Here is a 15247-nt window from a genome sequence, read left to right on the forward strand (position 1 = left end):
TTGAGAAGGTGATGGTGAGCTGCCTTCTTGAACCGCCGCAGTCCAGTTACTGTGGATTGACCCATAATGCCGGCAGGGAGGGAATTCCAGGATTTTGACTTAACAACTGTGAAGGAACGGCGGTATATTTCCAAGTCAAGGTGGTGAGTGGCTTCGAGGGGAACCAGCAGGTGATGGTGTTCCCAAGTACCTGCTGCCCTTGCCCTTCAATATGGAAATGGTCGTGGGGTAGGAAGGTGCTGTCTATGGATCTTTGCATCTTGTAGATGGTTAGGTTGAGGACATTAGTCTGAGGAACTCCTAAAGCAATGTCCTGAGTGTTGGATTATTAGCTTCCAACAGCCAAAGCCATATTCCTTTGAGATAGACATGATTCCAGACATTGGAACAGTTCCTGCAATTCTTATTGACTTTACTTTTGCTAGGGCTCCATGATGTCACACGTTGTATAAAACTACCCTCACTTAATTTCGTCAGTTCTATAGTTCCCTTTTGGATCAGGACTCTAATGAGGCAGGGAACCAAGTCATCCTGACCCATGCTGAGCCTTACTAAACATTTTTTTTGTTCAGTATGAACAATATGACAGCACTGTAAACGATGACTTCAATCACTTTGATGATCAGGAGTAAATTGAGGGGAAGGTATTGGCCAGCCTGGATTTGCTTGGCTCTTGTGAGCAGGACTATTTGAGAATTTGTTCATATTGTCACGTTGTACTGAAACAACTTCGCTAAGGATGCTGGTAGCTTAAAAGTGCAAGTCTTCAGCCATTCTACCAGGATGTTCACAGGGCTCAGGGATTTTTCCTACCATCATTTCTTGATATCACATGGAATTAGTCCAGTTGGTTGAAGATTGGAATTAATGACATATGAGATCCCACATGGAGGTCAAAATGATAATCCACTTAGCACTTCTGGCTGAAGCTTAGTTTCAGCCTTATTTTTCACACTGAATCAGAAATAGAAACAGCATTACCTGTAAAACATGACTAGAGTGGTGCTGGAAAAGCAAAGCAGGTCCAAGGAGCGGGTTTTTTCCTGCTCCTCGGATACTGCCTGACCTGCTGGGCTTTTACAGCACCACACTAATCTTGACTCTAATCTCCAGCATCTGCTGCCTTCACTTTCTGTAAAACATGTCCATTTCCCATCCCACAATTAAATATGTGGAAAATAACCAGCAGTGCAGTATTGGAGTGACAGTGCTGGTATATCTTGCAAACAAATGCTAGAAATAGTGGGTAACTAAGAGTCTATTAAAAATGAGGAACTTAAAGAAATGGGTATTAGTAGAGAAGCACTACTAATTAATTAACACAACGAAGAGCTGACAAATCCCTTTGATCTGATAGCTTCCATGTTAGAGATTAAAAAGGCAGCGACAGGTACAGTGGTATGTTAGTTTTGATTTTCCAGATTTCCTTAGATTTGAGAAAAGTTCCAAGAGATGGCAAGATAACAAATATAATCCACCCCGCCCCTCCCCCAACCCCCAAATTCGAGAAAGGGAGAGAGAAAGTAGGGAACGCTAGTTAGTCTGATATCAATTTTTGGGAAAATACTGGAATTCATTCATAGGGCTTTGTTGCAGGGCACTTAGAAAATCATGCTTCACAAAATTTTCTGGTCACTGGATCATTGGAGACCAAAGGATTGATGAGGATGAGTGTCAGGATCCTGTTGAAGTCCTGAAATCCTGACTCCTAAGAAAGTCGGAAGTTCAAAGTTTTAATAAGTAATTCCCTTCATCCCACGATCCTCGAAAGAAATCTTCAGTTCTAAGTTTACATTTGCAGTCTTTGGACAGTTTCACTTATTACCTGCATAATTACTCAGCAAATGCTAGAAAAATCTTCATCAAACTCCTAGCTAATTGTGCAAATGACTGTCGGACCCTCAGCCCTCGAACCTGTAACTCCCCTCTCAAAACTCCCTGATTCCTCCCTCCCTTGAACTCTTGGGGTCCTCCTGATAACCAGTTCCAACATTCCTATCCCCTCCCCCAACAAGGCTCTTTTCGACTAACTCTTGGCCTACCCACTTTCCTACTTTGTGTACCATCCTATTGATTTTTCCACTTGACCACACCTACCCTACCCATCAACGCACCTTCTCATTCACAGGTACACTCATTCATCTACACATTGAGCAACTTTGGAACCTTTTCTTTCCAATATGGGAGGCTAGTGCATACGGTTGGGATGGGGAGGTTGAAGGTGGTCCGGTGTGGCGGTATTGGGGACAGGGTGGGGTTGGTGGTGACGTGGCTTGGCTTTGGGGCAGATTTTCTTTCTCCCTCTGAGATTTCATGTGCTGAAGGAATTCTACAGAATCTTATATTCGAAGCAAAGTCAGAAAAATTCGAGGAATGTAATTTATTGGTCATCATTGGAAAATAGGTTTTGATACTGATTGGAAGGTTTCAGCCAGTATGATTGGTCTAAATAAATATGGATTTATTGAAGAAGTATCATGGTTTATTTCAGATTTGGGTTTTTTGAGGAGCTACTAATTAAGGATAAGTGAGAATCAAAGATGTGCGGGTCAGGTGGATAGGCCATGCTAAATTGCTCATAGGTTCCAGGGATGTATAGGTTAGCCATGGGAAATGCAGGGTTACTGGGATAGGGAAGGTGGTTGAGTTAGAGTGGGATGTTCTGTGGATTTGTTGGGCCTAATGACCTGATTCCAAACTGTAGGGATCCTATAAAAATGTGGATGCAGTATATCTGGATTCTCAAAAAGCATTCAATGTAGTGCCGCACACAGGATTAATAAAATTGAGCAGGAGGATGAAATCTTTGACAAGTGAGCTGTTTATTCTCACCAGTCACGTTTCACTTAATTGAAAGATTTAACTGTCCAAGTTGGACAGTTATTGCAGATTGGGTTAGGAAACATTGATAGTTTTTGCAAAAAACAAAATCAGTCATCATTTCGTTCATGATTATTGGACTGAATTTTTAAGATTTTATTTTTGTCCTGCATCCCCACCTATTTGATGGAAACAAGTGAGTTCAAAAAAGTATTTTGAATTGGTAAAATTGTGTGGTAGGGAGCCGCAGAATGAGCTCCATTTTAACTGTGCAGTTAGAAATGTCGCAGGAAAGAAAGGTACGTGATCATGAGCCAGTCAGTACAATGAAATGCCTGGATAAATTCCAATTCAAAAAAAAAATTGGTGAATATTTTGTTCTTGGCCATTCTGCCAAACATGCAAGCAATCGAAAGGATTGCCAATTTGCAATGATTTACCTCAGAAGGTTTTAATTTTAGTTTAATTTTTTATTTCTATTCTGAGCATGTATTCCACCTTATTCTATAGACTCACTTAAAAAATCTCCCATCTGTTTAACACAGGCTATAAACCATCCAACCTTCAATATTACTCAGTTATCGATAGTAATTGCAATAATAAATAGGCATTTTATAATTCACAGGAATCCACACACTCATCACAGTGGCTCTGGAAGGTGCTGTGAATGTGGATGAGATGCATTATGTTGAATTTGGAACTGGATATGGATACAAACAACAGCTATCAATTGAAATGAACGATATTGGAAATGCCTTGATGAAACAAATCGTAAGTGATCCTGAGAAGAGCAAGACGGAATTGTTCTTCTGTAGCTTTCTGTACAAAAATGGAATGTAAAACAAATTACCCCATTTATTTAGTGACACTTCAATGAGCAGTTTTATTAATGTGTTGTTTGTGAGTGTTCTTAATATCAATATGTGTAATTGCCTCAGATGAAGAGTTTTCTGTTTAGTTTCTTAATTATGTTTAGAAGTTAATCTCACAATATGCTGCTTAAATCGTATTGATAATACAATGTTTGTCTGCAGAGTTCAGCCATGGAAACAAAGTGTTGTAATGTTGCATGCACCTGCTTGGGAGAACCAGGTCTGATTGGCATGCAAGGGATCAAAGGGCTGAAAGTAAGTTATCAATATATGTGCACTTTGATTGCTAATTGGAATTTTGAACAAGAAGTGTGTTTTCTATTCATTAATTGATGTGTTCATGTTTTAGGGACAAAGAGGAGCAAAGGGACTTCAAGGTTATCCAGGAGAAGAGGGAGGACAAGTGAGTTGGTATTTTAAATGGATTTGAATGTTTGTCTTTTAAGTGCAGCCACTGTTGCTTATTTCTGGGATTTGTGGCATTTACCAGGTGTCAGAATAAAGAGGGATGACTTCTCCATAAATGCACATAAGAGAAAGCCAATGCAGGTATCTCACAAAATAGGATAGCTTGAATACTACCTAAAACTGTAAACTGCTTCAAATGCAGGTTACAATGGAATCGATTTTAAGTATTGAACATCCTGTTATTTGGACAAACAGGCTGAAGGCACTTGCCACATATATAGAGAGAGAACAAGGTGAGTAGCAGACACCAAATGGGCAACTTGATGTATTATGTTTGTCACTGCCAACTCAGCAGCAAGTTACATTGAGCTTGGGTGAGGTGTCATGATCATACAGGAGGGAATTAACCTCAGAATTCCTCCTCGCACATAAACATCACTTAAACATTACCTCCCAAAGTCTTTTTTCAGATTGTGCATTCGTGAAGCAAATGAGAACAAACAGTTTTCTTGAGACTTGTAATTCTTAAATTAATAATTGAGATTCTCTGTGGGGTAACATGGCATTCTGACTTGCATCTGACAAAGGATCTACTGCTTCAATAGGCAGGCATTTGGAGCAGTTAGGGGCTATCCCTCTGGAATTCACAGCAGGTCGGTCATTGGCTTGGAGATGGGGGTTAGGTCTATTTGAGGTCACCAATAAAGCTTTGTAGCAACTTAGAATCAATTCTAATTCTCCTGAACCATGAATTGCACAACACTGGTAAAATTAACTTTGCAAAAGGCAACTTGAAAGAGATGAAATTGGTCTTAGAAAATATGAGCATTTAACCTTCCTGTCTTGAGATGAAATAAATCAGATATAAATTAAAATCCCCGGTCCAATTTTCCGTTAATTCAACAGGCAGGAAAACTGGGGTGCTTCAAGTGTGGACAGCCTATCTACCCAGCAGCATTTTCAGCTCACAATTGTTACAAGTATCAAAAAAAATTCATAAATTTATTTCTGGCCTCCGATGGAATTTGTATGTTTCTGAATTTGGAATTTGAAGGCATTTTGTAGTTATTCCAAAATGTTCTGAGAAGCTTTACAATTACTGCTAAATAAGAAGGAACATCTTGTATAATCAAATAACTGTGAAGACATCATTAAATATTTCTTTGACTTGTTACATCTTTATTTAAATATATCTATGATATTGCAGGGGTGGTAACTTTGTGCTGGGATGACTCATAACCACCTGCACATAATTCCAGCTCTCAGTTATGTGAATGTAAACACCACTAGGATATTAGACAAGATAGTTACAATATCGCCTTACATTTGTATTTCTTTTGTATTTCCTCCCAAATAACATGCTGCAGAATTTAGTTGTTGATTCACTCTAATCTAGCCAGGAGCTATAGGTGGGGAACAATTGCTTGCGGAAATAGACAACATGACTCTTGAGGGGTAGACGAAGGGTGGCCTCAGTGAGTTTCCTTGACGATATTTTGCATTATACCATATTGGCTGTGTAGATTGTGGCTCATGGAATTCTCTAGTTCGAAAGAATTTTCATGACCTGCATGTGGCACCTTCCAAATTTCTCCACTAAACTGTCGAAGTATCTCATATCGATTATGCAAAGGAAATATATTAAAGAACTGAGATGATAAAATATTTTGTTTGCTCCTTCAGTTTGCATTATAGTCTGCTGCTATTATTAGCACTCCTTGATGCTAAAAAAATTTAATTATGCAGTGGAAATTTATATTCTGAAACAAATGTAATTACCATGTTATTTTAATTCAGCAACCTTGAATTAAAAGGGTTAGATTATACTCAAAATCTGTGACGAGTTTGGAAAGTTTGCATTATTTTTGTGGAGAATTTGCTTGAAATGAAACTGTATAAATAATCTTAAGATGTTCAAATATTTACATCAGAACCAGAATGTAGTAAAGTACTGAATTATTCTAAAATAAAGCTGAGTTATTGTCGATAATAAAACTTAGTTTTTGATTCCACTGATGGAACCCATCTGCTTATTGGCTGTGCTGGCTGAGTCATGGAGTAGAAATCCATTTGTTACTGGTCAAGGGAATGCTAGAAACAGATATTCACAAAACCTCAAGGTCGTGTTCTGTGTAGAAAAGCGTGATTTTTAGTTTGGTATGGTTTTTGTAATGTGGTATTAGTTTACATGTCTGGGACAAATATTGACTCGACATCTTTCAAGATGCTTATGGCTAAATTGCATCTTCCCATCTGATTAATTACTTTTCCATGATGTAAATATTCTTAAATGTCTTTTGAGCTCAACTTGCTGCAAAGCTCTACCATTTAGTTAAAGGCAACTTTGATCTATCAGACATGATACAGCCTCAACTCCAATGTTTAAAAAGCCAATCCAAAAATTGAATTCAGAGGAATTTGAAATGAGAAATGAGCGAAATAATTTGTTTATTCTGGACTGGTGCTAGCTCCCTGATATATTCCTGGAGGTTGTGAGGAGCTTAAGAGAGAGGGATTCTTCCTGAATGTTGGAAGGAAGGAATCTACTAAGACAAGGTTGGACTTTGTGCAGTGTTCCTCAGATTCTATCAGGAAGTATAGGTAGAATAGCTAACTCCATGACATATCAATCATAGCATGAACTAAAGAACTGCAGATACTGTCAATCAGGAACAAAAACATAAGTTGTTGGAAAAGGTCAGCAGGTTTGACAGCATCTGTGAAGAAAAATCAGTATTAACATTTTGGATCCCTAAGGGTTCTGAGGAAGGGTCACTGGACCCAAACGTTAACTCAGATTTTTCTTCACAGATGCTCCAGACCTGCCGATCTTTCCCAGCAAAGTCTGTTTTTGTATTAATCATGGAACAGCTGTACTTAAAAAAGCATATTCCCGGAAATACATCCAGGGATGTTATTTGGTTGGAACTGAGAAATAAGAAAGGGATGATCACCTTATTGGGATTGTATTATAGACTTCCTAATAGTCAGAGGGAAATTGAAAAAGAAATTTGTAAGGAGATTTCAGTTATTTGTAAGAATATTTGGGTGGTTATGGTAGGGGATTTTAACTTTCCAAACATAGACTGGGACTGCCATAGTGTTAAGGGCTTAGATGGACAGGAATTTGTTAAGTGTGTACAAGAAACATTTCTGATTCAGTTTGTGTATGTACATACTAGAGAAGGTGTAAAACTTGACCTACTCTTGGGAAATAAGGCAGGGCAGGTGACTGAGGTATCAGTGGGAGAGCATTAGGTTAGGGTTCTATTAGTTTTAAAATAGTGATGGAAAAGGATAGACCGGATCTAAAAGTTGAAGTTCTAAACTAGAGGTAGGCTAATTTGACGGTATTAGCAAGAACTTTCAAAAGCTAATTGAGAGCAGATGTTACAGGTAAAGGGAAGGCTGGAAAATGGGAAGCCTTCAGAAATGAGATAATGAGAGAACAGAGACAGTATATTCCTGTTTGGGTGAAAGGAAAGGCTGGTAGGTATAGAGAATGTTGGATGACTAAAGAAATTAAGGGTTTGGTTAAGAAAAAGAAGAAAGCATATGTCAGTTATAGACAGGATAGAACGAGTGAATCCTTAGAAGAGTATAAAGGCAATAGGAGTATACCTAAGAGGGTAATCAGGACGGCAAAAAGGAGACATGAGATAGCTTTGGCAGATATGGTTAAGGAGAATCCAAAGGGTTTTTACAAATCCATTAAGGACAAAAGGGTAACTAGGGAGAGAATAGGACCCCTCAAAGATCAGCAAGGCTGCCTTTGTGTGGAGCTGCAGGAGATGGGGGAGATACTAAACAAGTATTTTGCATCAGTGTTTACTGTAGAGAGGGACATGGAAGATATGGAATTTAGGGAAAAAGGTGGTACCATCTTGAAAAATGTCCATATTACAGAGGAGGAAGTGCTCGATGTCTTGAAACACATAAAGATAGATAAATCCCTCGGACCTGATCAGGTGTACCTGAGAAGTCTGTGGGAAGTGATTGCTGGACCACTTGCTGAGATATTTGTATCATTGATAGTCATAGGTGAAGTATCGAAAGACTGGAGGTTGGCTGACATGGTACCACTATTTAAGAAGGGTGGTAAAGACAAGCCAGGGAATTACAGACCAGTGAGCCTGATGTCGGTGGTGGGCAAATCATTGGAGGGAATCCTGAGGGACAGGATATACATGTATTTGGAAAGGCAAGGACTGATTAGGGATAGTCAACATGGCTTTGTGCGTGGGAAATCATGTTTCACAAACTTGATTGAGTTTTTTGAAGAAGTAGCAAAGAGGATTGATGAGGGCAGAGTGGTGGACGTGATCTATATGGACTTCAGTAAGGCGTTTGACAAGTTTCCCCATGGGAGACTGGTTAGCAAGGTTAGATCTCATGGAATACAGGGAGAACTAGCCATTTGGATACAGAATTGGCTCAAAGGTAGAAGGCAGAGGGTGATGGTGGAGGATTGTTTTTCAGACTGGAGGCCTGTGACCAGTGGAGTGCCACAAAGATAGGTGTTGGGTTCACTACTTTTTGTCATTTATATAAATGATTTGGATGTGAGCATAAGAGGTATAGTTAGTAAGTTTGTAGATTACACCAAAATTGGAGCTGTCATGGACAGTGAAGAGGGTTAACTCAGATTACAATGGGATCTTGATCAGATTGCACAATGGGCTGAGGAGTGGCAGATGGAGTTTAATTTAGATAAATGTGAGGTGCTGCATTTTGGGAAAACAAATCTTCGCAGGACCTATACACTTGATGCTAAGGTCCTGGGCAGTGTTGTAGAACAAAGAGACCTTGCAGTGCATATTCAGGGCTCCTTGAATGTAGAGTCACAAGTACATAGGATAGTGAAGAAAGCATTTCATATGGTTTCCTTTACTGGTCAGAGCATTGAGTATCGGAGTTGGGAGCTTATTTTGCAGCTGTACAGGACATTGGTTAGGCTATGTTTTGAATATTGCAAGCAGTTCTGATCTCCTTCCTATCAGAAGGATTTTGTGAAACTTGAAATGGTTCAGAAAAGATTTACAAGGATGTTGGCATGTTTGGATGGTCTGAGCTATAGGGAGAGCTTGAATAGGCTGGGGCTGTTTTCCCTGGAGCGTTGGAAGCTGAGGGGTGATCTTCTAGATGTTTATAAAATCATGAGGGGCATGGATAGGATAAGTAGACAAAGTCTTTTGGTTGGGGTGGGGGAGGGCATAGGTTTAGGGTGATTGGGGAAAGATATACAAGGGACCTAAGGGGCAACGTTTTCACATAGAGGGTGTAGGTGTATGGAATGAGCTTCCAGAGGAATTGGTGGAGGCTGGTACAATTGCAACATTTAAAAGGCATCTGGATGACAATTTGAATAGGAAGGGTTTGGAGGGATATAGGTCGGGTGCTGGCATGTGGGACTAGATTAGGTTGGGATATCTGGTCAGCATGGATGAATTGGACTGAAGGGTCTGTTTCTGTGCTGTAAATCTCTATGACTCTATAGTAATTGACTGAGGCCGTGCTCGCTTTGAGAATCTGAATGTCAACATTTCTTCCACCCTTAAAATGGAATGACCAATAACTTACTTGAGACTTAAAGTATCTCATCTGCACCAAAAACAAATTCTGTCCAACACGCTGGTACAGGGAAATGTGGTTTAATTATAGTTATGTTCAGTTTCACTGATCGAGTTCACTTATCTGTAACTAGACCTTCCCCACTGCTTGCACAAACAGCTCTGTAAATAGCACTTCCGACAATCAGATAACTTGCTTTTAAAATGTGCTGTCATCCCCCAGCCATCTTTGGCTTTTCAAGCAGTTCTCTTCCCATTTCAATCCAAAATCAAAACTACAAAAAAAAATTAAAGCATGGACTTTACAAGATAAGCTGTCTGTTTCTTAGTGCAGAGATATTAGGACAGATAATATTTGAGCAGAAACTGGGTGATTGGGACATGAAAAATAATGCAGATGTTAAAAGAGAGAGAGAGAAGAGGAACTAGGTGAGCTTCTCTTAATCATAGAATGCCTACAGTGTGGAAGCAGGCCATTTGGCCCATCAAGTCCATACTGACCCCCTGAAGAGCATTCAACCTAGACCCAACACCCCCACTCTATCCTCTTAATTCTGCATTACCTTTGGCTAATCCACCTAGCTGTGAATCCCTGGACACCATAGGCAACTTAGCATGGCCAATGCACCTACCCTGTACAACCCAGACTAAACCCACACACACACACACGGGGAGAACATGCAAACTCCACACAGACAGTTGCCTGAGTGTGGAATCGAACCCGAGTCCCTGGTGTGGTAGAGGAGAAAATGTGAGAGGAATATCAGGAGAAATCAGACTATATTTTGATGAGAAGAATCACACTGCAACTCAGGCAGTTTGGATAGTGTAGATGGTCGAAGGTGGCAGGGAGTTTTTATTGTCTGCAAGTGGTCACCGTTAAGTGAGGTGGGTTTCGGTCAAATCTAGGATGCAATAATGCTTTGGATGACGCAAGACTTGTTATTATTTCTTGCAATGCATTTGTCAGTGCTAATCTGTTCTTCACTTTTGAATTAATATTCTGGAGAGAAATAAGGAGAGCAGTAGTGATTGTTGATCTGCTGCGAGAGTCCAAGAGAATATTACTTTGAGATATGCAGATGGCAGGAAGTAGATTGGCCATGAATGAACCTCCTCTGTCGGAAAGTTGGTGAGCTCTGAGAATGGGCATTTATTTGTACAGAGGCAGTAACGTGTACCTGGATGGACCCTTCAGAGAGTGCCAAGAGATACACTGAAGGTGCCTGTTGGGTATGCGGGGTGGGGTGGTGGGGTGTTGGGAGGTGATAGCTTCACACGTAGAAAAGCAAAAGATGACAGAGTACTAATAAATTTAGGTACGAATTAGCATATCCTAAACACCCAGGAGAAGAGTGATATTGCTACAACAGGATGGAAGTTACAAATTCAGCAGAAGTTGCAATTTTTTTAAGTGAATTTCACTCTGCAGATTCTGGGGGTAGATGTGCCTCAGCATACATTTAGATCTTAGTTTTTGTTTAGTTATCAGCCAATCACTAAGTACCCATCTTAGTTGGAGTGTAAATAGACTAAGATTTCACAATAAAACATACAGTCTGAATGAGATGCATCACTTTCCACAACTTGTCCATTAGAGTGGCTTTAACATAAAGAAATATTCAACAATGCAATCATTGGGAGTAAAGAAATGAACTCTGAGCCAAACAGAAAGGGAGATTAAGGATAGTTAACAAAGAGCCTTGGCTCTGGAAATGTTTTTTTAAAGTTTTTGAAAGTGGTGAGTGAGGTGGACAGGCCAAGTCATTTTGGATGGAGTTTCAGAGGGTAAAGCTGAAGCGGCCAGTAGTTCTTCACCCGTATCAGTGTCCAACAGCAAACAAATCCAAAAAAGGGGTTGAAGTCAGGAATAGAGTGATTGGAAAGCAACATTGCTGGACAATATGAAATCATGATTGAATGTGTTGGAAAGAAGGAGAATTTAAAATTTATTATACTGAAGAATTGAGAGCAAGTGAAAAAAAAAACTAAATATAACCAGTGAGAACTGCAGTGATGGACAGGCAGGATTTACCATGGAATGTGAACAGTGAAGTTTGAACATGTTAGTGGAAAATGGGAGTCCAGCAAAGAGAGCAATGCTGTCATGTGACTCAACAGAACAAACAAACTGCCTGTCTTATTAGATTTCTTTAAAAAATCCAGATAGGGCAAAGATGTTAAGTGTTATGACTTGCTTTGACTAAACTATTTACATTCCTTTTAATGGCTCATTCATCAAAACTTGACTAAGGGACAAACAGTATTTGCAGATGAGAGACTCTTTTCCCAACAACTTAGCAGCAGCACTGCAACTCTCACCATTTCAAAATATCCATAAAATCAAACAATCAAATCCATATGTATGAATCTGATTTTTTTTTTCTTACAAGCATCAGCTGATTTAAACCAAGTAATAATTGTAAACACCTCAATGGTGGGGAAGCTTTTAGGAATGATAAGTTGGGTCAAAATTAATGATCACTTGGGCAAATGAAGGTTAGTTACGGAGTGTAGATTTATTCAGAACAAATTATGTTAATACACTTTTGTGAGTTTTTTGACAGGACAACCAAGCGGGTTAGTGAGGTTAATGCTGTTACTGTGGTGCATATGGATTTCCAAAAGGCATTGATAATATACCAAACCATGAATGTGTGAGCAAATTTAGAGCTCATGCAATAAAAGGTAAATTTGCGATATGATATGAATTTAGCTGAGAGACAGAAAACAGAAGGGACTGATAAATTTTGAACTGAATTTTGGACTGGTGGAAGGTTTACAGTAGAGATGCTCTGCCTGATATATATTAATGACCTGGGGAGTCTTGTTCTGCAGGGCAAAATTTCAACATTTTCAAAGTCTTGGAATTGACAAGTCTTGTGAACGATGAGCTGGACAGTAGAGAACTTTAAAGAGATGCAGGCGCATTGATGGAATGACAGATAGAATTTAATACAAAGAAATGTGCAGAGAGATAATACAAAATTGAGTGGTTTCAAAAGTAGATGGAATTGGTTTATGTGTACAAAATATTGAAGGTGATGAAGCAGGTTGAGGGAATGGTTATTAAGATTTTACATCATATCGAAGAGTGTCAAGTACAAGAGCAATTTGGTTACTTTAAATCTCTATTTTGTGGGCAGTATATTTTAAAAAGAATGTGAAGGCACTGGAGAAGAGCCACAAGAATGATTCCAGAAATGAGGATCAGTTATATGGATAGACTGGGGACATTGTGACCTATCCAGTGGAGACTTATAATAACATAAGAAGTCGAAGCAGGAGTAGCAATTTGGCTCATCGATTCTCCCCTGTCATTCACTGAGATATTAGCTGATCTGCTCCCGGCCTCAACTCTTCTCTCATGCCAGTTCCTCACACCCATCAACTCCCCAATATGTCGAAAATTTTGTTACCTCCCCTTTAAACACTCTCAGTAATCTAGTCTCCACAACTCCCTGGGTTAGAGAATTCTGGACATTCACCAGCCTTTGGGAGGTGAAATTCCTTTGCATCTTAGTTCTAACTGCATGTCTCTTTTTTCTCATACTCTTTACTCCCTGCACATCAGCTCTTTTTCTTTTTTGACTTTTTAAAATTCCCCTCCTATCATTCCTCCTTTCCACTAATTAGTTTAAAACCCTATCTATAGCCCATGTTATATGATTCACCAGGACATGGGTCGTAGCATGGATCAAATGCGGTCTGTCCCAGTGGAACAATTCTCCCTTTCCCCAGTACGGGTGCCAATGCCCCATGAACTGGAACCCAGTTCTCTACAAGTTCAACATAGCTCTTGTACTCTATACCCCTTTGAACTAAACAATCTATAATATTGTAGTTTTATTAACTGACTTCTCAACCTGCCATGCCATATTCAGTGACTTATGAATATATACCTACGTTTCCATCTCTTCTTGAAACCACTTTGGAATGTGCTCTTTATTTTTAATCAGTTCTTCCATCTTCTTCCAGTCAAAATGAACCACTTTAGAATTTATCTGGGTTGTATCAAGAAGGTAAATAAAATGTTGATATTTATTGCAAGGGAAAATGAAATCAAAAAACACAAAAATATTACTGCAACTGTGCAGGGCATTGGTGAGACCACATTTTAAGTCTTTTTGGTCTCCTTATTTGGAAAGATAAGATATAATTGAGTTAGAACCTGATTCAGAGAAGGTTCATTTGACCGAAGTCTTATCTTATGAAGAAGGATTGAATAGGTTGTGCTGGTATTCAATGGAATTTAGAAAAATGAGAGTTGAGATAATGAAATCATGTAGCTTCTGAGGGGACTTGATAGAGTGGTTATCAGGAGAATGTGACCTTATATAGAGCAGGCTGGGACTCGGAGAATGCCATTAAAGAATAAGAGGTCTCCTTTGTAAGACAAAGATGAGGAGATTTTTTTTCTCTCTCAATGATTCATTAGCATGTGGAATTCACTTCCCCAGAAAACATTGCAGACTGGGGTATTGAATTTATTCAAGGCTGAGTTAAGTTTTGGAGACAGCAGTCGGGGGTGGCTGGGGGTTGGAGGGGGGAAGGCGGGGGGTGCAGACAGTGTTGAGACCACAACCAGCTCGACTATGGATAGGCTCAAAGGTTCAAACGGCAACTCTTAAGTCCTTTGCTTTTAGAAACAGAATGCGAATTGTGCACAGCAAGAGCCCACAAACACCAATGAAATAAATGACCAGATAGTCTGTTAGCTTTGTTTTCAGTGTTGGTTGAAAGTTGACTGTCAGGTCACAGGAGAGCTCCTTGCTCTTTTTAAAATAGTATTATGAACCTTTTATGTCCACCTGAGAGGAAAGCCAGGTACCTTGCTGATGTGGTGTGGTGAGGTCTACTTAGGATCTTCTGCTATCATGCTATTATACTTCGGTTAGATCCTGTAACATAAGGATGAGATGTGGGTCATGGGTAATGAAGAGTTCAATTAACTTTTACTGCAGCACCTTGTACCTACGTATGTATGTGCCTGGACTTAAGTTAAGCAATCCAACTGCACTGTAGCATGGTTACCTCAGCATGCCAGCTGCAAAAGAACAAAGCTGAGTAGGTGGAGAAGTATATCTTTAAGAAGCTTTGTAGAGTATGCCTGTATCTTTAAGAGACAAAAGCCAGTAGTGGCAGCTTTCAACTATTTGAGTGAGTTCACGCCAAATAAGGAATAATGTTAAGATATCCAAGTTGAAAAAATCAAAATGGCAGAAGCAATTGACCTATAAGCACAGCTTCTCTATATTAGAAAATCACATTTTAGTGTTTACGATGCCATTTTAATTAACAATATGGCTGTGTAGTTAAACTGATAGTATCCTTTTCTGTTGATGTTAGTTTTAAGCTTGTAAGAAGCCTTTAGAATTCCGTATCTTAAATTTTATGTCAGACAGCAAGTTAAGTATTTATTTAAGTTCCTTGTAATAGCAACACCGGGTTCATAGCTGGATAGATCTAGAATTTTAAATGCAAAAAAAAGCAAATCTGCTTCCTGACTATTAAAGTTGGAGATCTGTACTTGTATCAACTTCTTGTGGTTGGTTACCTGAATGTTTTAAGATGCAG

The 15247-nt window shown here is 39.3% G+C and overlaps 1 protein-coding gene across 3 annotated transcripts in view; it reads left to right on the forward strand.

Moving 5' to 3' along the window:
- The window catches only part of col6a4a (collagen, type VI, alpha 4a), a 155193-nt gene that overhangs the window by 51644 nt on the left and 88302 nt on the right, over window positions 1-15247 (forward strand). For all 3 annotated transcript variants that reach the window (XM_043719263.1, XM_043719260.1, XM_043719262.1), the window contains 3 exons: window positions 3446-3591; window positions 3855-3947; window positions 4042-4095. In XM_043719263.1, the coding sequence (XP_043575198.1) occupies window positions 3446-3591; window positions 3855-3947; window positions 4042-4095 (293 nt within the window). The remainder of the gene's footprint in view (window positions 1-3445; window positions 3592-3854; window positions 3948-4041; window positions 4096-15247) is intronic.

The sequence above is a fragment of the Chiloscyllium plagiosum genome, chromosome 29, assembly GCF_004010195.1.
Source record: "Chiloscyllium plagiosum isolate BGI_BamShark_2017 chromosome 29, ASM401019v2, whole genome shotgun sequence".
In the NCBI taxonomy this organism is placed as follows: Eukaryota; Metazoa; Chordata; class Chondrichthyes; order Orectolobiformes; family Hemiscylliidae; genus Chiloscyllium; species Chiloscyllium plagiosum.